Source organism: Protomyctophum bolini (assembly GCF_963924005.1).
Source record: "Protomyctophum bolini genome assembly, chromosome: 1".
NCBI lineage: Eukaryota > Metazoa > Chordata > Actinopteri > Myctophiformes > Myctophidae > Protomyctophum > Protomyctophum bolini.
Window position 1 is genome coordinate 19,872,397 of NC_137862.1, and position 26,324 is coordinate 19,898,720.

A 26,324-nucleotide genomic window follows, 5' to 3' on the forward strand; every position below is an offset into this window, starting at 1 on the left:
TTCAAGTTTGAGTATTTTACAACTTTATTAAAACAAGGGATTATTTTCATCAACGGTAGCAAAAACTTTGGCACAGACAGTACATATAAAAATAAGTTTGAATTCACACACTGTAGTTCAAACATTCACACACTGTGATTAGGATAAATTAATAGAAAAGTTAGAAAAATTACATATCAGTGTCGATCACAAACAGTGCTACCCCTTAAGCGACAGTGAAGGGGCTACAGAAAGAAAAAACATTCATACAATTTTGCACATGACCATTACAACACTACATTGGCATTCTTCAAAACAGTGCTTGATTTCTACTTTCTTTGGTAATCTGTATTGTAAAACTATATTTTCATTCCGAACGAAATGGCAATTTCGGAAATGTATAAATCTGAACATCAAACCCTAAATAAAGGTTCACATGAACGCATGTGAAGAGAAAGGGATGGTCTTAATCAACAAACAAGAAATGTACATGAAAGGAAAAAGAAAACGAGAGACTCAAATCCCTAGGACTTATAGCCAACATTTTAACGCAATTGAAAAGATTGCCAGATGACAGCCAACGTAATAGCACTTGTGTAAGGCAGCAGGGCAGTGTAACAGTTTCAGTTGAATGTGTTAAGCTCATCACAAAGGCACACGGCAGTTATTTCAGTTCAGTCACAGACAGGACGGCTCCTGTCGTGTTATGCAGTAGAATGTTTGGACGGTGGAGGAGCAGTTCTGATGGGGGACATCCTTCACTCCGGTTGGTTCTGGGCAATGTGTACATCAGCCAGCACCTCAGGTCTGAGGCATTCAATGGGACACTGAATCTGATGAGTCTGGATGAGTTGAAAGGAAAATACCAGTTGTATTTATTTTCATAAGGTCAAATGCTTATGTTGAATAAAACATCTTTTTCAATTTAATTTTCATCAACTGCTACAGTGTATCAGAATAAAATGTGATGCAGTTCTATACCTCCTTTAGGTATAGAACTGGTATAGGTATTTAGCCTCACGACACGTATGCATTACATTCATACACCGATGATCGAGACACCATTGCAGGGCAACAAGCTGCTCGTCAGGAGTATTGGGGGTTTCAGTGTCTTGCTCAGACATTTCAACATAGAGCGGGATTAAACTGGGAAGCTTCTGAATTCTCAGACACCCCTTAGCCTCCTGAGACCGGTGCCATACCCTCCCATGCCACAAAAGAAGGAAAATTGTAAATTTCATCCCACTTACCACCTTGCGAAGAGTGTTGTCTCCATATCTGACAGGCTGCAGCAGACTGGCCTCAACAGCAGAACCTAGCGCTGGTTTGTGACAGTTCTCGCAACGCCAGCCCTGATGAGATCAAGCAAACACGTTTGTATGTATTTTTCACATGCCGCATAAACGGCACCTAAACACCAAATCATGCTTTGTTGAACGGCTGTGTCGCTTGCCAAGATTAACACATTTTCGAGCCAAGTGTATTGCATTTCACTCATTAAAACAGTGTTCATGATGAGCAACACAATTGTACAACAAAGCATAAATTGGGCTTAAAGTCATTATCTGTACTGAATTTCAGTGTGTCTCACTTGTTGTCCCCCAAAGCAGGTGCAGGTGCAGATGGCACCCAGGTACTCTTTCTGCCACTGGCTGCCCACCTGGTACGATTTACCATCATCGTAGCATACAGATTCATCTGAATGGGAGTACAGACAGACACATTGAGAATCACATGCTGCACGATAGAGAGACAACAACATGAACTTACAAAGTGGTGGAAATTCTCATGATGGTTAAGAGGACGTACGTGGTTCACACTTGAACTCTCCCTTGCCGTTGCCCAAACAGGTGCATGTCATCATGTGACCGTTCTCTGCCTGGCGATCCCACTTCTCCCCGATTGGATAGTTCCTGCCATTGTCATGGCACCACTCTAACATAATAAAAGAGTGTGTGAGATAAATTATACACCACTTACAAACATGATGTTAGATGTACTGTTGCTTTATGTGGCATGCTTTTGGAAACGAAAGCATGTACTGGTTTAAACTTAGTTACCCACCAGTGTCACACATTGAAAATAGCCGGTCTACAAGCTCACAGCGTGTCACTTTGCAGCTCGATGTGAGCTTGTAGATTTCTTATTTTCAATGTGTGTCTCGGACGGTCCACATCCAGGTATAAATCTGACATATACAACCCAAGGGCTTACTGGAGGAGTCGCATCTGAAGTGACCACTTCCCAGTCCAAGGCATCTGCACCAGAGCTTGAATCCTGTCTCAGACATGCGCTCCCATTCAGTACCAACATCATGGTAGGTTGCCGTGAAAGTGTCGTAACATGCATCCTTATCGGAAGGCACACCGCCTGGTACTAAATAAAGATGAAAGGGGAAAAGTGAGTAAAGCATCTGAAAACGTAACATCGTTAACCCCCAAATTAAGATATTTTGCCACAGGGCTAGTATGACTGCTCTGGTTAAATGAACAAATTGACTTGATCCTTACAAGTGTTGCCAGCAGTGACGACTTCTTCCAGAATCTTGTGCTTGAGTGCCCCCTTCAGGGCCTCAACAATCACGTTGTAAGATGCTCCGGATGTCAAACCTATCAGGGTAGCACTGGTTGCGGAATTTGGCAAACGCATCTGGAACAGAAAGAAATGGGATTTGTTAACATCCTCACTGATATTTGAGACTCAATTAACAATGGATCAAGAATCTGATCTGCCAAGATGCTCATCTCTCTGCATCTTACCTGGAACATCTTTTCATTCACATGTGTGAGTGGATTGCATGAGACCAAGTAAGCTTGGCTCTGCCTGAACGGATTCCACTTGATGGTGGTCTGCGTCTGTGCCTCCTGTGGGACCCCCGTCTCGTTCTCTGGAAAATCAAGCGTAGAGCCAATGGGCACGTTCAGCTTCAAGACAGGCAGCCTGTTTCCCTGCACGTCGGGGCGGGGCACATAGACCAGCGGCTCATGCACCTGCCCGTAGGGCGACTGCGGGCTGCCGCCTTGCCCGCTGTAGTCGTTACCGTTGTTGTTGTTGTACTCTGTGTACTCCACATGTTGGCCATGCTCGCCATGTGGGTTCTGGCCGTTGGTGCCCACTACCTGTACAGTGTTGTCCACATCAGTCTCGGGTACGTCCAGCCTGTCGCCGGGACCTCCGGGGCGATTGGGCAGAGGCAGCGTAAGCAAGGGGTCCGGATCTGGGCGGGAGAAGGTGGGTTAAGGAAGCGAGCAGGTTAAACTGGAGCGGGGGTGTCAAGCGCAGATGCAGTAGCATATCACATCCATCAGGAGCATACTGATATGATTCTGATATGATACTGTGTGTGTGTGTGTGTGTGTGTGTGTGTGTGTGTGTGTGTGTGTGTGTGTGTGTATATATATATATATATACATATATACAGTATACACACACACATATATAATATATATATATATATATATATATACACACACACACACACACACACACACACACACACACACACACACACACACATATAATATATATATATATATATATATATATATATATATATATATATATATATATGCTAAACACATATGTCATAGCATGGTTGGCTACTGTCCAATCATTCCAAAATGCATTTTGAATTACTTTTCTGACAGTATTCAAAATGAAAGCTGTATTACTGTTTAAACAAACCAAAGGCTCAGCATGCAGTTGATTTGCTCAAGGCCTCTGAGGCTCAAGGCGTTACAGCAAATCTCTATTGCAGCCCAGCATACAAAAAGCTTGTCATTCCAAACCATGTTGTTTTCTTTATGTACAAGCATGATGAGGCCTTACCCGTTATAAATCGGTTTAATTCATTTGGTCCATCACATTGTTTGAACCTGTACTGTATTTTTCAGTTCATACTGTACATACGCATAGTAAAAATCCAGAGTGAAGATTTAAATTATTACTCCAGATAATGTGAATACTCACCAGTCCTGGCCTTGCCCACGAGAGGAGTGCTTCTCTGCGTGCCTTGGAGAGCAATAATCTTGATGATATACTCTGTGGCTGGTCTCAATCCTAAGGATAGGGATCATTCACACATATTACCGTATGTTAAGTGTAAAAAATAAAAGCACAAGAGTCTGGTTTGACTTTTCTCAGCGAGTGAATCATTGAGTTTCTTGAAATTAAACAGAAGTGAAAGCACCAAAATGTCACGGCCATCTTGTATCTTTCTAAATATACTGTACACTGAGGATGTTAAGTGGTGAAGTTAGAGTGTGGACACACAGCAGAGCCATAGGAACCTACCAGGGATGGTGGCATAATTTTGGCCAGCGTGTGGGCGTGGAGTGAGCTCCCGTGGGGCTCCTCCGGATTCCTCGTAGGTGATGTAATATCCTGTGATGCGTGTGGCAGGGGGCTGCCAGGTGAAGGAGATGGAGTCAGGGGTCACAGATGTGAACTGAATGAGTGTTGGAGCCTGGACCACTGGTTTTGCTAAAAAAAGGGGGAAAAAACACACACACACACACACACACACACACACACACACACACACACACACACACACACACACACACACACACACACACACACACACACACACACACACACACACACATTTGATTAGATTATCTGGAGTGTTTGTGCACAGTAAAATCTGGAATGTGTGTCTGTGCATGAGCATAGGAGTGTGGACAAACCTGTTTCAGCATTGAGGGTGAAGGGGGCACTCTTAGTGTTACCGTTAAGGGTGAACAGGTCTATTGTGTAGGTGGTGCCTGGCTCCAGACCTGAGAAGGAAACAAAATACATTCACTTTGTATAAATCTGAACATCTCCTCAGTCAGCTCTCGTTGGAGCCTTGTTCCTCCGATCCTGTGGGTGTATGGAACAGGTAGTTTGCCAGTACCTGTGATGGTGTAGGTGCGCGCGTCTCCTGGGATGGTCCTCCTGATTGTGGGCCGTGTGCCTCTAATGGGTTTAGCCTCGACCAGGAAGCCAGTGATGGTCTCCACCTTGGAGCGCCAGGACAGTGTGATGGCCGACTCCGTCACTTCAGAGATACGCACGCGTCTGGGTGGACTGACATCTGAGGAAGGATGAAAAGAACAGGACGTTTATTGGTGAATAAAACGTGAGTAATATGGAGCTGAGCCCAAATCACATCAATCTGAATTTATTTCTTGATGATCCACATATCAATGCAGTGATGCCTGTATCAATACAATTTTGGAAATGTTGTATAAAATCTTTTCATAGCATTGGAATAAAATATATTCTTTACAAACTCATGGTAGTATACACCTGAATACCCATCAATATAATGTATTGTATTGTACGTGAGCTACAGTATTTATTTTCTATTTGATACATTTAGTAAATTAGCTTGTGTGCGTGTACTGTGGTTTGTGCAATAGCAGCTTACTCTCTAGTGTGGTAACTTCTCCTTGCAGGGGCCTGCTGGTGACTGAGTTCTTGAGAGCGTAGACATATACCTCGTACGTGGTGGCCACCTATATTGTATAAATACATCAAGTATTAAAATATGTTAACCAATAAATCCAGTGTCATTGTTTAAGGAGGGTTTTTTGTATTTACCATTAGTCCTGGTACGACAGCACGGGTGGTGTCTGGAGCGACGTTCATCTCTTTGGTTGGTCCATTGTGGTTCTTGGGGTTGACCACCACACGGTAGCCGGTGAGGCGAGCAGTAGGGGCATACCACGACACAGCAAAGGAAGACGACCCCACCTCTGTTATAGCCAGATCGGTCGGAGCTGGGATGGCTGGGGGACGGAAAGATGAAAATGCAAGCAAACGTTTAGGATTTGTCTATCAATCATTGAACCAGTGTTCTAAATAGTCTCTTTGTGCATGTGCTGGAATCATTTAGTACCTGTGGCCTGTGTTCCCACCAGTGGAGTGCTGGGTGTGCGACCGTGCAGAGCGATGACTTTAACCGTGTACTCTGTTCCAGGGCGAAGCCCCCTCAGCACCACGGTGTCCTGGTCTCCTCTGGGTGCGGGACGCAGCTCTCTCTCTCCCTCCTCTGGGCTGAGGTACAGAACACGGTAGGATGTCACCGTGCCGTCCGGGCTGTCCCATGTGATGCGCATGGAGGTGGCATCCACGTCCGAGAAAGTAAGGTCTTTGGGACGGTCCATTGCTGCAGGAATTGAGGAATCCATGATCAACTTTCCGGTCTTTTACATACACTCTCCATGAAGAAGAACAATTTAACAGCATGCAGCGTCAAAATCACACTGACCAGTAACAGCGTTCTCCACCGCAGGGGAGGAGGGCTCTCCATCGGTGCCCAGGGCATAGACGCTCAGGACATACTCCACCGTTGGCTGCAGGCCGTTGAATGTCATCTCTGTGATATCTGTGACGTGGCGATAAAAGGGAGATGTATTTGTCACAGGCATGTTGTCACTTCAGTCCTGTCTGTGTCACCTTGTCTTTATTGTCCGGCAATGACTACATCACTGTACATTATTTAGCTTATTAGACGGCTGCTGATGAAGATGAATCCTTTGACATGATACATGAAATATTGATTTAAAAAATGTATTAGCTTTCAGCTACTTGAAGGCTGTGCTTGACCAATCTACAATCTAGCTGTATAGACCTAAAATCGTCATTTTTGTGCAATAGAAACATTTGTCATTCTTATCAGCGCTTCTCTGAACATCCTACCAGGGGAAACGACCTCGGAGAAGGAGGGCCCCTGGCCATTCTTGGGCACGCTGGTGACTCTGTATCCCCTGATGGGGCCATGTGCCGGGGACCAGCGCACTGTGAGGGCATTGTCTTTCACATCAGCCACCTGCATATCAGTGGGCGACTCAAGGTCTACAGGCACAAGAGAGAGAGAGAGAGAGAGAGAGAGAGAGAGACGGACACATCATGCATCATATACTATATCCATACTGTACATTCCATCAAGTAGGCATATTCACAGTTTGCGCCCAGTTTCACAGTGCTGTCATACCCGTCTTGTGCATGACGTAGACTGGGGTGCTGGTGGACGGACTGTCCCCTCTCCCGGTAACAGCATAGACGGTGATGGTGTAATCCGTACCAGGGTTAAGACCCCGTATGGTAGCGGTGGTCTGTGAGCCTGGAATGGTAAACTCCTGAGGAGTCTCACCGCCTAACACAGGGAGCGCAAACACAGATTAGAATACAGCTGAAGTTTAGCTCTAGATTAAAGCGTGGGAGGCACCAATGACCTGTACACACCTGTGGATCCATAGGTAATCCTGTAGTACCTCACTGTGACAGAGGGAGCGTCCCAGCGGATATTGATGCTGTCGGGGGTAGATGATATCACTTCCAGGTCGGTGGGAGCGTCAGAGACTGAGGGGGGGGGGGGGGGGGGGGGGGGGCAGAGAAGGAATCATGAGCATGAATATTTGAAGATAAAAGTACCAAGCGCCGAGCATATAAACTTTCTTGCACTGACGCAGAATGCCTGTGGATGGAACTGAGAAACTCACTGGTGGCCTGTGTGCCCTGCAGAGGCATGCTCTCCAGGTTGCCGTTAACAGCGTACACATAGATCAGATACTCGGTTTCTGGGGTCAGTCCAGTCAGGGTGAAGTAGGTTCTGCTAGGTGGCAGTCTCTCGTCCCTGGCCCGGCCGCCACTGGTCATCTGCGAGCGGATCCGGTAGCCGGTGATAACAGCACTCGGGGGCACCCAGTGAATAGTGAAGGAGTTGGTCTGGATGTCAGCGAAGTCCAAGCCAGTGGGAGCATCCAGAACTAGAGGGAAATGGGTTCCACACACAAATAATTATTAAGATGCAGGGAATGCAACACTCCTTGACCTAAACAATACGCTAAACTATGATGAAATACATTATTTAAGTTAAGCTCCCCTGTACTGTAGGTGCTTGTTCAGCCGTATGCACCACGATGGATTCAAACCACTATATACTCTGGCGGTGGTGGACCGGTACTTTAGCCCAGCTCAACCCGAGTGCCATAAGACCCAATACATTCATCACAACATTTTGGCAGTATGTGTGGCTCAACTACCATACCAAGCCTTTATTTTGTACTATTTACTACTTACGGGTTCTCTGAGTTCCGGTGACTGGTTGGCTCTCTCTCTCCCCGTACACACACACAATACTAACACGGTACTCTGTGTTGGGCAGCAGGTCTATATGGAGACAGAGAGGCAAAGGATAAGGCAGCAGGTCAGAATTGCTTAATAAGCAGGCCTAAGAGTTATTAGAACAGAATTATTGTCTCACTGTGGCATATTGCTATCCTGTATCTTCTTTTGCTACACTACTTTATTAGCGTTTATGTAACACAACATAGGCCTTTGAGGTAAACGTTGTGGCTGTTGGGTGCTCATAAGCCCACTACGGTGCAGTGCTGATGTCACACAGTGGGGTCTTACTCTGCAACAAGAAGGTATTGGTGTTTCCGCCCACATTAAACTCCTTGATGTCGTCATCGGTGGAGGTCGGGTGGTAACGGATCACAAAGCGTGAGATGTCGCTCGGCGTGGGAACAACTGGGACAGTCCAGGTCAGCCTCATGTGGTCAGAGCCCACCCCTCCGAAGTTCAGGTTGGTAGGGGAAGGAATGACTGTAAGGAGAACAGGTTCATGTAGGGTTTAGAGAGAGCCAACAAAGCAACCCAACGGTTTACAGTGTTCCAAAAATAATGTTGCTGTCATATGTAGCTTTGGCTCGGGTGTAACATGTGAATTCATTCATTACTCATTAGTCTCTTTAAATCACCAGCTTGGGTTTGCTTTGTGTTTGTGGTGGGCTCGCTCTCCCCCTCCTCTGTAACCGTGATGACACTGATGTCGTAATCCACGCCGGGCTCCAAACCGCGCACCGTGTAATACCCGGCGGAGGAATCCACCATATCGTGGACAATCGGCATGCCCTCGCCTGCAGTAACCACTGTTATCCTGTAGCCAGTTATGGCCGTATATTTCAGAGGTGTCCAACGCAGGCCAATGGTGGTGTCAGTAATGTCGACAAAGTCAACATCGCGTGGTGGGGGGACGTCTGAAAGGGTTAAGGTTAATGCAAAGCGCAGGCAAGATCAGAAACAGAGGAAGACAAACTTGAAAGTTAAATAATTACATTGCATACCAATGATTGTGATGACAAGAAGTAGCCATGATCTATTTCAAATTAATGTGATTAATACAAGATTCAAGAATAATAACCTTGATAACATTATTATGACTTGAATTAACAATGCCTCTCAATTAAAATAAATGCAGTCAGAAATACCATCATCCCCATGCAAACTGTAGGGTAGACAAGCCAAGGTGTAGCCAACCAGACACAGACAGCCATGTGGCAACACAATTAAAGTCAGCCATGTTAGTAGGACTGTGTAATTAATTACAGTGTCACAGCGACCCAACATTAAGCATGTATTATATTCAGAAAGGACAGGTTGCGTGATGCTGTTAAATAGTGACCTTGTTGCCGGTGAGATGATAAGTCACGCTATTTTAATGTAATAATGACCGTAAAGTATCCGGGAGAGAGATGGAATAAACTTCAGGAAGCTTGGTGTGTGGTGAATGAAAAACAAAAACAAAAACAAAAAAACAATGACTGATGGTGGAAATAGTTTGATTCTTCCACTTCCACAGAACCATAGTAAATTCCTTCCAAGCTATTTGGTGTGCAGATCTTTTTGTAATTGGCCACAAGGGGGGGTGTTTGGCCTGTGTTTTTCCTGGCCTGTTCCTATAGTACCTGGTGTGACGGTGGTGGACACAGGAACACTTTCCATGTGGTCCTTCACAGAGAACACGCTGACATTGTACTCCACCCCTGGACTCAGGTTCTCCAGTGTTACAGAGTTCTGATCGGGCCTGACAAACTCCTCCAGAGAGTTGCCTCGTTGACCCTCGGTCGGCGAACATGCCACTCTGTAACCTGTAATGTCTGCAGGCAAGACGTAAAAGGACAAGAGAAGATTACTGGGTAAATAATGTGAGAAATCCAGGCACTGCTTTATTCTGTAACGATCCACACTTTTGTTGCATGGCTATATTAATTTGTTTGTTTTATTATTGCTTTACAAGGGGAGGCAAGACAGCAGGAGGACTGGACTGTTTCCTGGAAATGGAATATCAGTGGTAGGCCAAGGTCCAGCCTGTGGCTCGGACCTGTGGTCCGAGCCAGCAGAGCGTGGGGAGCACAGTCAATATTTACCTGGGGTTCTAACGCCTACCCAGTGGACAGTCAGATCTCCAGTGTCTGGGTTGGACTCCAGCCGTAGGTCCGTAGGAGGGGACAAGGCTGCAGGGAAAGGAATGAGAGGGAGGATTATACAATGTGTTCATGTAACTCTTACCAGTCCTTTCTTTATACACTCCCATAGATAGATTACAAAAACAATACTCGTGATTTTACAGTGTAGAAGTAACCTTTTCTGACCAGTAGTGGTTAGACGTGATGAGGTGTAGTCTCACAGCAGAATAGTTATTTAATTAAATGATGTTCAAGTCAGAGTGAAAATCCATATTATAGCCTTCTCTTTTTTCATCGGTACCTGTTGGTACCCTATAATCACAGTCACAAGTCATAAAGTCTCAATAAACTCACAAGTGACCACATTCCGGGTGATGGGTTTGCCACGATTACGGCCATTGAAGATGGGCTGAACGCTGTAGATGTATTCCGTTCCGGGGGTCAGACCAGACACATAAATACTTCCGGAGTCAGAAGTCACATCTCTGGGTGCCTCTCCCTCCTGGCCTGGACGTACAGAGAGCTGGGGAACAGGAGGTCAAACATCCACATTTATACATCTATAAGTATAGTTTCACAGCGTGGTGATGAGGATAGGAGATTGAGAGGTTTCTACCGTGTAGCTCCACCTGGTGACAGGTATCCAGGTGATGACGATAGAGGAGTCGGTAACCTCGGTGCTGAAAGGTGGTGCGTTCCCCATCTGAGGAGCTGAAAGAAGAAAAACACAAATTATTTAATCGAGTGCCATTTCCCTTAATGTATTCGTTCAAATGTGACTCCGTCCTTCCGTTCATGATCTCCTGATACTCACTGGTGGTGAAGTACTCTGTGACGCCCTCGCTGAGCTCGTTGTCCTGCACAGAGTGCAGGGTCACGGTGTACTGCGTGTCCGGGCGAAGACCCCTGAGGGCGTACTGAGCGACCCCCCCTGGGATGTCCTTCGGGACGGGGTTGGAGCCCTCCATGCCCACGAGGACGCGGTAGCCGGTGACGACCGAGCGGGGAACTTCCCAGACGATCAAGGCGCTGTCGGAACCGACGTCGGTGAAACGCACGTTGGTGGGTGTGTCGGGCTCTGGAAGGGTTGGGAATGAGAGGTGGGTGAGTCTGTGTGTTCATTGTTTGTTGTATGTGGTTCTCAAAGTGGGTTTCCGGGGATCCCCAGGGGTCCTTGGGGGGGGGGGGGGGTCCCCAGCTTAATATGTTAAAGAAGAATTAACCAGTTTCTTACCTTAATCTTTCCTTAAAATTACCTTTCTTATTATATCCAATAACGAGTGAATAAAAATAAATCTTGAATGTATTGTGAATTTCTTAACACAAATCTCTTCTGGGGGACATGAAAACATTTTGTGTCTTAACGAGTTAACGAAAACTTACTGGTCGACTTCTCGCCCACCAGCGGCTGGCTCTCCACCCCTCCGTTGATGGCGTAGATGTAGAAGCGGTACAGAGTGCCCGGCTGCAGGTAGGTGAGCTCGGCGTACGCGTTGGGAGACATGGGCAGCTGCAGGGGCCTCTGCTCCGATCCGTCGGGGAGGACGGGGCTGAAGATCACGCGGTAACCGGTCACCTCGCTGGGCGGGCCGGTCCAGGTGATGGAGATCCTCGCGTCAGTCACGTCGTAGAACTGCAGGTCAGTTGGGGACGGCACCTCCTCTGTGGATCAGGAGGGATTACGGGAGACATTCACAGGGGGTTTTAATAGTGTAACATCTTGGATGTGAGATAATAGAGGTGATGCCACATCACTGTTAAGACTTTTAACCTATCGCACAAAACGACTTGCAGCAGAAGAAATGTAGACAAACTGAAAATGGGTTTTCCCACCTGGCTGAGGCCATTGTTCTCTTTTAATGTAAAATATCTTAATGAGCTGGGAACAAGGAAAAAAGGGATACATTGACGTACAAATGGAATTTTAAATGTGACAGAGGTGTGCATTTGTGTCTGGGGTCTAACCTGAATCAATGACAGATCATTCAGGTCTCAGGCTATACTTGTGTGATGTAATGTATGATGTAGCAAAGATGTGTCATTTTATTTCTGCCTCCTGGCCAGTTCCCACTTGTGTATTTACTGGAAAAGAGGCTTTAACAATGTGGTGATTGGCTCATTCCAGTCCCAAAGCAAAGGGGAAACTACAAGTTCTCTCTATGTAGCAACTTCAAGTACTCCAAGTACTAACTTATCTGCACACTGTCATTCACACAACCTTATCTGAGTTCAAACCAACTCCTACGCAAGAACCAAAGAATGGTTCCAATATTTCCATTCGAGGAAAAGGGAGGGAAGATAATTTATGCTGAAGATGAAATGAAACGGTTCCCATGGGCTCAATGAAAAAAGAAGGTCTATGACTCTTGACTGCCAAACATTTCATTTGTTCAAATAGGCAAGACCTAATTTAACACATTGTGTAATTACAATGTCATAATTCACTGGTTCTCAATGTCGGGTCCGGCGACCACTCTGGATCTTAACAGGTCTGTAACTTAGAGTTACATTAACACTAACAACTATTTTAAGAAACTAGAAATGAAAAAGGCTGAGAACCATTTTTTATTATGAGTCATGTACTGTACCTGGGACCGGTGATCCGGCAGTGTTGACCTGTACAAACACAGGCTCGCTCTCCTGGTCCTCTTCTACAGCATAGATGCTGATGTTATAAAGTAGACCGGGTAGAAGGTCGACCAGGGTCACAGACGTCTCTGTGTCTGGGAGGTTGAGCTCAGTGCTGCTGCCCTCTATTGACGGTGTGTACACTACACGATAGCCTGAGACGGAAACATAAAGGAGATCAGATATACAACAGTACAGTAGTACTGACGGTGTGTGTACACAATACATGACAAACAAACACACAGGAGATCACTTACATTGACTCAATTAAATCAGTATTTTCCAAACCCATTTTTGGGTCACAGGCCCATTTTTATGGGTTGTGAGTAAATATACCTTTTTTTAATATATAATAATAAAACAAACTCTTCTTTAAAAAAAAGGAAAAATTAATTCCATCCATTATTATTATATATTTAGTTTTTAATAAATAGTGAAAATAACAGGCACGCACACACACACACACACACACACACACACACACACACACACACACACACACACACACACACACACACACACACACACACACACACACACACACACACACACACACACAAAGAGTAGTTTCTCACCAGTAATAGGGGCCTGTGGCCTAGACCAGCTGATCTGTATGGAGGTCTCTGCCACATCACCAATTGTGTGTCTATCAGGGGCATCAGGGGCTGAACACAGGAAGAGAGAGAGAATTATATTAGATGTCCATTTTAATACTTCCAAGCTGATCTCAAATGTCTCAATGGTCAACAGATATTAAGAATACAACCTGCTAAATATGGCAAACTAGCTTTATCGAGTTGCATGGATGGCTTTCTAAAACAAATAAGTTGAATATGCAACCTAATATAATAATAAATAATACAAAATTAAAAATAATAATAATAATCGTCTCTCTCTCATCTAAGGGGTCCTTGGCCTGAAAAACCCCTTTGTTAGACAGTTTATTGTAAATCAACATTTCGGGATATCGTCTCGGTTAGGGTGGAATATACTGTATGTCCCAAACTGTTGCTTTTCAGGATTCAAATTCAAAAGTAGCAGATCTACAAGCTCGAAACTCGAGTTTGTGGACCTCTAATGATTTTGTGATGCTCTAATGGTCAATAGTTTTTGTGATGCTCTAATGGTCAATAGTAGAGCATTCATTTACTTAGATTCTGCCCGATAGTGATGGTATGGAGAAAGGTTCCTTCCTACCTGTGGTCTGGGAGGTGGTCAGAATGAGGTTGGGCTCTCCGTCAGTGGGGAGCTCGTACACGTTGACGTTGTACCTGCGTCCTGGCAGCAGGTCAGTGATGCTGACAGACGTAGTGGAGTGGGGCAGGTCTGCGGGACAGAGGGCGGTGAGCAGGTTAATACGCTTGTTATCAACAGAATAGCAAATTACTGAACTTCTTCTTTTACCTTTACATTTTTACCAGACTATCACGTGATCTGTCATTTACGAGTACCACAATGGAAATAAGTCCTGGACTTCATTGTGTATTGTGTATTATGCTTGAAATGTTCTAACCTGTTTCTTATTGCTTTTCAAACAAACTCAAACTCAGTTTTCTGTATAGAACATGGCTCTGTGCATAAAGTCATTTTGAACATTTCCAGTGGAAACCGTAACGTAGGGCTCTCACCCAGCACTCTGGGTGTAGCCCCGTCTTCACTGAGCTCGTACTCCACCCTGAAGCCGGAAAGGGTGTCGGAGGCTGAAACCCAGGAGATGACGAAGCTGTTGGAGGTGATTTCTGTCACTGACTCGGAGGTGTCCACTTGTGGAGGAAGCTGGTTGGTCTCTCCCTCTGACGATTCTGTCACTGGACAAGGGTGGCGGAGACAGGGGGAGATTGTGAGGATTCAGGTGTGTGTGTGTGTGTGTGTGTGTGTGTGTGTGTGTGTGTGTGTGTGTGTGTGTGCGCGTGCGTGCGCGTGCGTGCGTGCGTGCGTGCGTGCGTGCGTGCGTGCGTGCGTGCGCTCGAGTGTATTTTGCCATGTGCCGTACAGACAACATTCGTTGGAAATTGTAATTGTGAGGAAGTGGTGCAGGTCCGACTCACATGAACCGTGGTTAGTGGTGAAGTCGAAGCGTGTGACCTCGCGTCCTCCGTAGCGTATGATGCTGATGAGCTGACCCTCGTATGTGACTCCTGGCCGCAGCCCAGCGATGGTGTAGGAATTCAAGTTGCCAGGGATAGTTACCTCTCTCCATGGAGCACGGGTGTTTTTCTGTCAGGGAGGAGGAGGTCAAAGAGCATGAGGTTGGAGGATTCTCTGTTAATTGTCAGTGACTGTTAGCAGAGTGAAAGTGGGCATAATGCAGTGGTTCTTACATTTTCATGTAATAAAAAAAGGTTTGTATTAAAAATGTTCAACAATAGCCGATCTACAAGGTCACATTTGGCTATTTGTGACATACAAATTTGGCTATACTGGTACATTTTTATTTTAATGCCATCAACAACATTTTGTTACCACCACTGGGGGTCCCCAGACCCCACTTACAGAACCACAGGCATAATGAGTTTGATGCAAATCTCAGGGTGAGAAACATAATAATTCGCTTATATAATGTGAACTGCTTGGATGGAATTTAATTCAAATGTAAATCTTTTAGAAATACTGGCTAAATGAATAACAATAGTATGCTTTGACTTAAAATACCAGATTTATTAAAAGAACGCCCCACTGTCAAATACATGTCACTTTAATTCTGTACTTTGTAGATATTGAGTGTGTTGAAATTGAGTGTTTCATCCTTTCTGTAAATATGATGGGCACTGCAACTGCAACCTTAAGAACACCTTTGGAAAAGAACATGCTTCATGTGCATGAAAGGTATGGAGGTGAGAGTGTCCCTGTGGTCCAAAACCTACAAAACACTTAAGGGGGAAAGTGTTCTAATTTCAGTAGGGACCATTAACATTTCAAACAGCTTGTCAAATATTCAGAGGTCTTCAAAGAGAAAAGGGATGTGTTAGTTAGGGGGAAATGGAGTAAGAGAGAGATGGTCTGATGTGTGTGTGTAATTATCTACTTTATAACTTTATAACCTTATTTCCGCAACGACTGTGAAACCAGAAAAAAGATCAACCTTGTGCAGACATTCTGGTCCCCATGAGGAAAAAGGTGATAAAAAACAAAAGCATTTGGGGGTCTTAAAGGATTTCCGCTCAAAGATTGTGTGATTGTGATTGTGTGTGTGTGTGTGTGTGTGTGTGTGTGTGTGTGTGTGTGTGTGTGTGTGTGTGTGTGTGTGTGTGTGTGTGTGTGTGTGTGTGTGCGCGCGTGTGTGCGTACGTGCGTGTGCATTGTGAGTTCACAAGAAGTTCATGCCCTCTTGTTTGTGCATGTCCAAACTTCAGTCAACATTACCAATCACAACGGTACACATGGTAGTCATCACTTTATCTTACTTTGCTTTATCACACTTTTAGGAAGAAATTTATGTTCAATCGTGTTTCTAAAGCACAGTCAAAACCAAATTACAAATTGCTTTACATAAAACAGAAGAAATGCAATATTTACGAATATTTACTAACCCGCAAAAAAAATCTTTTTGATTACTCACCACTCTCCATTTGAGGATATACTGGGTGATGCGTGCATTGGCAGGGGCATTCCACTGTATGGGGTGGGAGTCGGGCTGTTTCCCTGCCTCTGTGATGATCACCTGGACAGGCCTGTTGCCCCCTGGGTAGCAGCAGGTTGGAGGGTGTGCCCAACCATGGAGGGGTAGAGAAAGGAAGAGGGTGAGACGGAACAATAACGAAGCTGTTAGTAATGAGGTGATCTTGATGAGGCACAAATTCAGGAGAGACTAGACTGGCTTCACAGTCCAGCGACAAAGTCCATGCTCGACAAATATAACACCATTGCGTACAAACAGGGCGTTGGTGTACATCTGTTGCTCTGTCAGTCTGCTGGTAGAGGACCAAGCCACCAGACAACCTCTTCGCAGTCTTTTAGGTTTAACATAGTAGCCTAAGTCCAGCTCCAACACCCACAACTGACTGGCTCTTGAAGATAACACTGAGGTACTATGTTCGCACGCACACACAAACATACGCGTGCACGTACTCATAGAGGCCTGCTGGATCGCTTTCATAGTCTTCAAAGTTGTGAAGCAGCTTATGATAATTTAGTGCTTTGTGAGGTACCTCCAGAGGTCCATTGACCTGCACAGACAAATACGCATTCCTCTGCTGCTGCCGCTGACAAGCAAGATAAATGGGAAAGTTGAACTAAGGCAGGTGTATTGTGCTACGGTGATAGATTATCAAGAATACCTGGTACAGTAGAATGCCACTAGAATGTGAGTCATTCATCAAACAAAGAGAACATTATTTTTGCTTTACATCCTGACCATTTACGGTAACATGTAATATTACCCCTCGCCTCAGCCCAGCTGGGCAGAATAAATCCTCTCGGGAAGTTCAGGGGTAAAGGGGTGTGGGGAGGACCAAAAGTCTCCATAACTACAAAGAAGAACCCCAATTTGTCAAACTTCAAAGTTGAGGAATCCACCCCATGGTGGGCTGCCAGGGGTGTGTGAGAGGTGAGGAGGTCACTGACAAAGTGTCGACTTTAAAAGCAAAGCAAATGTAAATTAAATGCTGGCAGGTGTCTTATTCAGTGGTGTGAACTGTGAAGTTAGGGGAGGGTTGAGCCTAGAAGTCCAAAGAGGCCTTTGTTTTCTGAACTTCTGCCCCTAAAGCCTGCCCCTCCCTTATTAATGACTCCTGTAACCCAGAGAGTCCATTTCCTTCATTCCTTCTATGATGTGATGTTTATTACAAAGGACATCTTTTATTCTTTTATTTGAGCTTCATAAGCGTTTCTTACCTGGGACAGTCTGCTGAGGCTCACAACTTAGCTCGCCGATGCCATTGCCATAGCAATAGCAGCGGTAGCGGATGCTGTGGATGACTTTGTCCCAGGTCTCGCCGAGCTGATAGAATGCCCGGGACTCTGGTTCCTGACACTGGTCTGATTACGAGAGAGAGAGAGAGAGAGAGAGATAGAGAGAGAGAGAGAGAGAGAGAGAGAGATTAACTTGGACTTAAAATATCTCCATGTTTACTTTTTACAGAATTAATGCCCGGCTTACAAGTGTCATGCAAAAGTAGCAAAAGAAGCCAATCTACAAGCTTACAGCGCGTCCCAGATCTCCTTTTTTGCTATTTTTGGATGTAAAAGGAAAGGTGATGAAGTGTGTCTGTAGGTTTTACAAATATTAATCCAATGAAATGTATTAACAACAGCTTGTGACTAAATAATATTTATATTTAAGATCCATTGGAGAACATGTGTAATGATGATCAGCGCAACTCTCGCACTATACGCACCAATAGCATCGCACTTCCAGCGGCCACGCCCCTGTCCAAAGCAGGTGCAGTTCATCATGTAGCCTTCGTCATGGCGCTTAGTGAACAGCTGGTTCACCTCATAGGTCTGCCCATCCACGATACACTGGTCTGTATGCAGAGGAGACAGAGTGAAAGAACGTCATGGAAACTGGAAAGGACATGTGGTCATGTCTGACTACACACTGAGGATCGTACTGTGTACACAATTCCACATTTTTCCATAATCTCAATATAATACCCCAGTACAGTGGTTCTCAAAGTGGGGTCCATGGACCTCATACAGGTGTGTAACTCTGAGAGAGTAGCAATAGATCCATTTGGTTCCATTTTTACACTCTCAGAGTTATTTAAATTAAAAGGTACGTGAAAGAACCACTGCTACAGTATACACTGCTACCTCAATATAGGCTATTCTTGTATGAAAAAAGAAAGCCAATTTTTTTTATAAAACAACTTTGTATTGAATGGTGTTGGCCCTCTGACCTAGTAGCTGAGTGTAGGCGACACAACTCCACTCCCCACGTCCACTGCCCAGGCACGTGCACTGCATCATGTGACCCAGGACTTCATGGCGCTTGTCCCACTTGTCGCCAACACGGTGCATCTGTCCGTCGTTGGTGGTGCACACTTCCTCATGGGCTGCATGGAGCGCGACAGAAATATAGAAATATAGACCATCAATATGTGTGTGTGTGTGTGTGTGTGTGTGTGTGTGTGTGTTTGTGTGTGCGCGTGCAATTCTGTATCAAAATACATGACTCACTGCCAATCACTCAGTCATACAAAATGTTTACTAATACTAAGTGACTCATTCAACATCAAAACATCTGTCTCAGAGCGAGATTAGATAGGACTATTTAGCTTGACTCACTATACTCTGAAATGCAGTTACCATTGTGTATCGGCATTAGCAAGTACTCAAAGGACTGTCTTTTTCAAGTTGTTGCCTATTCAATGCATTATTTACTTTATTACATTATTGCATCACAAAAAACACATTCACCCCTCAATCAGCACACACACACACACACACAAACGCACGCATGCACACACACTCACCAGCCATGGGGCAGAATCCAAAGCGCTGCTCTCCGTCGTAGTTGTAGGTTGTGCCACACCACCTCATGCTATCGCGGCGGCCATCAGACGTGCAGTCAGTGTAGTTGCGGCCGTTGTAGAGGAAGGGAAAAACGCACAAAGCGCCATTGGAGTTTCCGCCTCGGGTGGCCACCGTGACTGTAGGTCACAAAGTAAATAAAGAAGTCACGATTTCCAATCTAACAAAATACAACCTCACAGTATCTCTCCACACCAGCACACAGTAACATCTGCAGTGTTCATTTATCTATTTGTAACTCAGACAGACCATTATATTTGATTACATTTTTGTTAAATGAACACTGATTTTACTGTTTACACCCCCTCTTTCTATTTATGTTCATCCCCCGTTGCTCCATCCCGCTGTCTGTCCTCTCCTGTTTTCTCACCATACTGCTCAGTGCAGAAGGAGTACTGCTGGTCTGTCTCATACTCGGACGTGGTGGAGCACCACAGCTGTCCATCAGTGCGTCCGTCTGAGGTGCACGAGTAGTAGGTCTTCCCCATGAAGACGAAGGGGAATGAGCATGGCTGGCCGTTGGAGTTGCCGCCATACACAGACGAACGGGCCTCTGCAGACAGGAGGAGGAAATGTATTAATTCATGATAATATAATGCTGTATAATACACCTTACAAGGACTTTCCATCCACATTGAATCCTAGGGTACGGAAAGCCCAGAGCTACATTTAGCTTAAACTTTCACATAGCAACCCATGCTTTACAATAATCCTCAGGTTAAGGATTCACAGTACTCATTAAATTGAAGTTATAGCCAACATGAGTGGCATCATTGATTGGACAAAAACATTTCCATTGCTTTTAACATGGCCCCTGGTGTTTTGGCAATAACTCCCAAAACGTATGGGAAACCCTGCTCTGTCTAGTTTAGGAAGCCCCCATCTCTCTCCCAGACCCCTTCCCTTCCTCCCTGCCACTCTCACCCCATTCCTGGCAGCTTATTCCATTGCCCAGGCAGGTACACAGCATTTGCTTGTTGCCCTGAGTCCTGATCCAGCGCTGTCCATCGTAGTAGGTTGCTCCGGCATCCGTGCGGCAGGTGCCTTCAGCTGGGGGCTCGGGATAGGGCTGAGGCAGGGGTAGGATCTGTGTCACCACACGAGAACCTGGGACTGCATGCACATGTCAAATGTTACACAAGGACGAAGGCGTGTGAGCACACGTTTGTCAATATCGAAGGGAAATAATACGGTTGGTTGTATTATAGTTCTTAGGGCTCAGGACTCACCCAGGCCAGTGGTCTGATGGGAGCTATGTCTCTCGCACTTCCACTCTCCACGGCCATTTCCTGTGCACAGGCACTGCAGGGTCTGTCCACGTACGTCTGTCTTCGTCCATGTATCTCCAATACGGTACGACTTCTTGACGTCCTGGTCATTACAACGGTCTGTGCAGATCAGAACCACAACAGAGATCAGTATTTGTGCGTGCGTGCGTGCGTGCGACCGTGCGTGTGTGTGTGTCTTACTCACTCCTTGAGGAGCAGGTGATCCGTCCATTGCCCTCTCCCAGACAGGTACAGTCAATCATCATCCAGCCTTGGTATGGTTTCTCCCATGTCTCCCCCACCACATAGGATGATCCAGCAGTGTTGTCATAGCAGCGCTCAGCTTTATGAAAAACATAATAATATGAATTAATTAATGAGAAGAAAAAAGACAATCTCCAACCAGTTCTTCATGATACGGTTCTCAAACTTTCTTTAATATCAAGGACCCGGAGCCCTATAACTTATATTGTACAAATGGAACCAAGTGGACTCATTACAATTATACACTCTCAGAGAATTACCTGCAAGGGGCATTTTTGTACCTCAATGAACCCTGAGGTTCCCTAGCCTACACCCACGTTGGCTAACACGACCAAAATGAAAGCTTCTAAAATGTAAAAACTTATAATCCTCATCCAAATCAATATCTGGCACAGGCCATCAGGAGCATTTGCAATCATTCACCGTGTTTGTCTACAAATGACTCCTATCAACCATTTACAATGACATATGAGCATTTGCGCCTGTCGTAGACATGCGCAGAGCAAGTTCAGTCAGGGAACCTCAGTCAGCGCGCCGGCTGTTAATTGGGCCACCACAGCATCATCCACATGATTCACTCAGCCAATCACAGCTCACCCCATCTCTCATACCGGCTACTTGAACCAGAGGTCTGCATTCCTCTGCCTTCTTGTTTGCCCACTGCTGCTGTATCAGCGTGCTGCTGTCATACACTTGCGCTCATTCTGCTGCTTGCCCACTGCTGCTGTATCAGCGTGCTGCTGTCATACACTTGCGCTCATTCTGCTTGCTTATTGCTAAATGCTTTATTGTATACTGTGCGCTGCTGTATACAAGTGCGTGCTCACCCACCTCCACCCCAGCTACCACCTGTCGTTTTGGATCTACTGTTTTAGGTACGGGGGATTCGGAGTCCCTATGGTCGGGACTGATGCGCTTGACCCGTACCTAAAAAGCAGATCCAATACATCGCCAAACCATAATAAATATATTGCATTGATTATCTTATATTCAATAAATATATATATTACATCCTCCTTGAGTTGTCTGACTGAACCTGTTTTGTAGAAATTGCATTTTTATATCAGTTGTATTCCACCTGCAACAAATAAAATGCAGCATTTACTGGAAAAGGTTGAATGAAACAAGTAAACATACTCACCGACGGGTTTGCAGGTCCACTCTCCTTTGCCATTTCCAAGGCACACACATTCCAGCATGTAGTCAGCAGTGTCGTGAGGCCGTTGCCATGTGTCGCCGATTCTGTATGACTTCCCACTTTCATGGCAGCGGTCTGAAAAATATAGTGTTCAGGGTTTTTTCCGTCTTCTTCCGTAAAATAGCATACAAATGTGGCCTTGTTTAGTTGTCGGTAAACTTACTTGCAATTGTACAGCTAATCTTGCCTCGGTCGGAACCGATACAGGTGCAGTCCCATATCATCCCATCCTTGGGTCTCTCGTAAGTTTCCCCAACGCGGTACGATCGTTCGTTGTACTTATCGTAGCACTGTTCCTCCGCTGCAAAACACGACACAAAGTTATAGGCTATGCAAGTTGCATGTGTCTTATGGACTTCTGCTCGAAATTCACAGCGTGCGTAAAGGCGCACGGGACGCACAACACAACGACTGACCTTGGGCCTTAGTTTTACATTTGACTCCTGCTGCCCCGTTGCAGGTGCACAATAGCGTGTTTCCAAGGTAAGGTCTATCCCACTGTTCATGTAGTCTGTATGAGCGACCATTTTCTTCACAGCCGACTATATAGAGAAATGTATTATTGGACAAATATTCATGAGTCCATAGTTTCAAATCGTGTCTTTTACAGTGAATGACGCACATTTGATACACATAAGTTAAATAACCTATTCGTGGTAATACCGCGAGTAGGTTATTTAACTTATACCGCGGCGGTATAGTTAGTCCTCTCTCCTTCAAAAGTAGCACAACTGATGAAAGAAATTAAAGAACATAAACTAAAAGAAAGCGGTCCGATATGGATCTTTTTGGCAATGCGCCTAAGCGCATATTAAATTGTAACATAGGAAACACATCGTTGAACTGTACCGTTAGAAATGGGTTCTGTGTCCTGGAAGTCTGGATATACTCGATGCTGCGCTTGTCGTTTGGTCTTCCCATTGGTCTTCGCATGTGGCATACAATACACAGCGCTGCTTACGCACAGGGCAACTAGCAGCCCTGTACACGGGCTACGAGTCATTTTGCAGTTAAAAGTTTCCAAAGTGGTAAAAAGAAGTGACTGTGTGCGTCGTCAAAGAGCTGCCTGTTGAGTCCAAGATTCCCCCTTGATTTCAAGTCGCTGCTTTCCCAGGCGGTGCTGTCTGCCGCCTTAAGTTGCAGCTGATGCGCTAGACCGAGGAGAGGGGTGCACTCTGCTTTTATATGCGAATACGCTGATGCTATTGTGGGGGGAGGGACCACCACATCCCAGGACCCACCCGAGCCCAGGCGAGGTTGCCACCCCAACACAGAACTGTGAGGCGAGCAAGGAAAGGTGTTATAACAAGAAAGACCATCAACATCAATCTGATCCTGTCGAAAGGATGTGAATACATCCTCCCCTGGCATTATATGCAAACTGCCCTGCTTATAGAAGAGGCCAGCCAAGGTCCATTCTAAAACCTATAACATGATGGAGAAACCTAATACCATATGATGGAGAATTTCAGAAAACGGAAACTCACCTAGACCTATATGATAAACAAGTAAAATTACAAATGCGCTGCAATATTATTGCTTATGGACAGAGAAGAGAAGAATAGCTTACTACGTTCCATCACAGTCCAGATAGCACTTATTCACTTTAGCTCTCATATTTGGACAATGTAGAACATTTGCTAAACATTTTCAATAATGTGAAGAAGGCAATTCTTGGATAAATTGCTTATAGGTGTAGTACACTACACTGTCACTCTCATGGTTCAATAACAACACATCATTTTCCGTCGTTGGTGGTGCACACTTCCTCATGGGCTGCATGGAGCGCGATAGAAATATAGACCATCAATGTGTGTGTGTGTGTGTGTGTGTGTGTGTGTGTGTGTGTGTGTGTGTGTGTGTGTGTGTGTGTGTGTGTGTTTTCAGAATTTCTGACTGTTCTGACACCACATGGACTAGGCTCTACTGTACACCGTGAGTTGCAACCATTGATTAACCATGTGCCTAGTAGATGAACTGAAAACGGTATTCCTTCACACCACTCCCCTGTCCCATCTCCCTGCACCCCCCTTTCCCTCTGATGAATATTCTTATGCATCCATCCTCAAATCCATCCATTCATTAGTCCTCTCTATCCATCCTGTCATCATACTTGTTGTCTGTGCAGACCACCTCAGTCAGAATGTGCATAATATGTGCACACTTAATTAGAATGTTTGACTTATTCCCCTGTCTAGTGTCAAAGAGAACCAAGACATTCAGTGGTGTTGGCCATTGCCATTGGGAGTCTTGTCTCACAACACAACTAAGAGCAGTATTTATACAATTCCACTAGGAATTACTCATGGTTATGGTCTGGACTAGTGGCTCCTGTATGTGGGCAGTTCCCGTTTGTAGACGAGGTTCTGGAACACCTTGCCGTATTCCAGAACCGGTGCTATGCGGTGCCAGTAAAGCGGTAAAAGTTGTGTCCTCGTTTTCAAAGCAGCAGCATGCATGAATCACCAGTCTCTCACATGTGGAACAAGTTTCCGTATCGTTTCCACTCATGAAATGGCTTTGTGTCAAGAAGGATCAAAACAGACAGTTTGTCCTGCAGGATGCAGACTTCAGAAAAATAGTCTGAAAGATAGTCTTCCATATTAACAGATTTGGTGTGCAACCTCTCACCTAAAGTGTAACATGGGGGGAGGCAGGCATATGATCACGTAGAGCTGAAAGTGGCAACTCAGAATGTAACCGTAACACGGTTACATTCTGAGGAATATGTATAACCTGCATGTCTCCTTTGCCTCTGGGAGGCAGCCTGGTTTGTATCAAAGCGTTCACCTCAACCTTATCTCTCTCTCTCTCTCTCTCTCACTCTGTTACTCTCTCTCTCTCTTCTCTCTCCTCCCAGGCAGTGCCTGCCTCCATACATAACAATCCATACATCACCACAGACCATTATATCCTTACCTAATCCCCAGTATATTTCTCAAACCACATGTGGGTTGTTTTCACACAGATTTGTTGCTGACACTTTGCTAAAGATTTGTATCTGTGGCCCTGTTATGGATACAAATAGCTGATTTATGAATACACAGATGGACCAAGAGGAAGAGGTTCCAAGAAATGTGAATAGCACATTTATTAAGATCTGAGCAGAGCATGATGTACTCTTCTGAAGTGATGTGGGGTGACTCAACCAGTTAATGAGCACTTCACACAACTGCAATGTCTCGGGTTCTATCCTGCTGCATGTCATCACGCCTCTGTGCCCTCAGTTGTCTGAATCTCTTCACTGTCCTGTCAGTAGAAATAGCCCCCAAAGATTATACTATCAAATCTAAAGAAATCTGCTGTTCTTTGAAAATGTATATAAGGTTTCTTTCCCTTAATACCTTTTCTGAATACAACTGACCGTGCATGCCTGCATTCAAGCACGCATGCACGCAAACTTATCTTTATGACTTTTTGTTTTTTGCATAAACTGTAGGAGAGCTTGTTTTGTAATCTGTGGTCTCCCATGCACCTCTGTTTCAACAAACAGTGGATGGACGGTTTGGGTAGAGAGAGCCAGATGGACAGAGCTACTGGAGGCGGAGGGGGTGTGGGGTGCTAGGTCAGGGAAAGGGTGGAAGGATGAAGTGATGATAGAGATAATATGGAGATGGAGGTTTTTGGAAGTGGGAGGCATTTTTTAGGGTTGTGTGTTGGTTATGTGATGGGCAGAGTGAGCAGTGATTAGACATGATCGTCTATCATTGGGTCTCTTCAGCCAAAATTCTCACATGCGGGAAGAGGTTGGAGGTCAGATTTTGAGCTGTTTATTTATTATTTTAAGATGTGTTAAGCCATTTAGTTGCAATCATTTATTCAAACAAATATATACAGAGACATGGGTTCATACATGGGTGAACAACTGAACATATAAAGTAATTCACAAGCTGGTCAGTTGATCGAATCAAATGCAGTGTCAGCATTCTCACCTATCCTCGCCATTGTTCAACTCTGAATCATTGGCCAGGACTGCCCTTCTGTACAGGATGTGAAGAGCTCGGTGACTTTGGCATGACGGAGGCTAGAGGTCGCCAAAAACAGACACCCTGTGTAGGAGTTTGAAACATTCTGACGAAGCATTTCCCCAAAGATTCCACAACACAGTGCTACAGTAGAGAGTTCCCATGGCAACAGAGTGACAGCTAGAGGCGACATCGTAACGAAGAGATAATGACAGTGGTTCCTCGTCTCTTGACTGATTCATGTTGTTGAGTCATATTACCGGTAGCTTGGTGCTGCAAAACAGGTTGAGGACTGGAAGAGAGAAAG

General features: G+C 45.1%; 1 protein-coding gene across 3 annotated transcripts; it reads right to left on the reverse strand.

The window, feature by feature from the left end:
* Nucleotides 1–23,213, reverse strand: fn1b (fibronectin 1b). 3 transcript variants are annotated; one of them, XM_080775141.1, is made up of 46 exons: nt 22,902–23,213; nt 22,469–22,594; nt 22,216–22,353; nt 21,996–22,127; nt 20,796–20,933; nt 20,552–20,710; nt 20,247–20,435; nt 19,693–19,875; nt 19,265–19,441; nt 18,689–18,844; nt 18,185–18,313; nt 17,682–17,825; nt 16,408–16,529; nt 14,897–15,065; nt 14,477–14,656; nt 14,046–14,174; nt 13,424–13,513; nt 12,809–13,003; nt 11,604–11,882; nt 11,035–11,298; nt 10,837–10,931; nt 10,575–10,743; nt 10,182–10,268; nt 9,720–9,911; nt 8,733–9,011; nt 8,386–8,577; nt 8,050–8,139; nt 7,470–7,736; nt 7,213–7,329; nt 6,962–7,123; nt 6,667–6,822; nt 6,236–6,352; nt 5,864–6,133; nt 5,566–5,753; nt 5,393–5,480; nt 4,877–5,056; nt 4,668–4,757; nt 4,273–4,461; nt 3,949–4,038; nt 2,739–3,196; nt 2,490–2,628; nt 2,194–2,355; nt 1,789–1,914; nt 1,571–1,677; nt 1,230–1,331; nt 1–821 (listed from the first exon to the last, which is right to left on the reverse strand). In XM_080775141.1, the coding sequence occupies exons 1-46, from the start codon at nt 23,053–23,055 to the stop codon at nt 738–740; spliced, it is 7,449 nt and encodes a 2,482-aa protein (XP_080631267.1). In that variant the 5' UTR covers nt 23,056–23,213; the 3' UTR covers nt 1–737. The 3 variants fall into 3 exon arrangements, with proteins under 3 accessions (XP_080631267.1, XP_080631268.1, XP_080631269.1); XM_080775142.1 differs by lacking the exon at nt 22,469–22,594; XM_080775143.1 differs by lacking the exon at nt 8,733–9,011.
* Nucleotides 23,214–26,324: the final 3,111 nt, after the last annotated feature.

Excerpts from the sequence above, each read along its gene's own strand:
- fn1b (XM_080775141.1), bottom strand. The coding sequence starts at position 23,055 with ATGACTCGTAGCCCGTGTACAGGGCTGCTAGTTGCCCTGTGCGTAAGC. Across the intron at positions 11,883-12,808 it reads TGCCGGATCACCGGTCCCAG|AGGAGGTGCCGTCCCCAACT; the intron begins GTACAGTACATG and ends CCTGATCCACAG. Across the intron at positions 10,932-11,034 it reads CACAGAGTACTTCACCACCA|CTCCTCAGATGGGGAACGCA; the intron begins GTGAGTATCAGG and ends TTCTTCTTTCAG.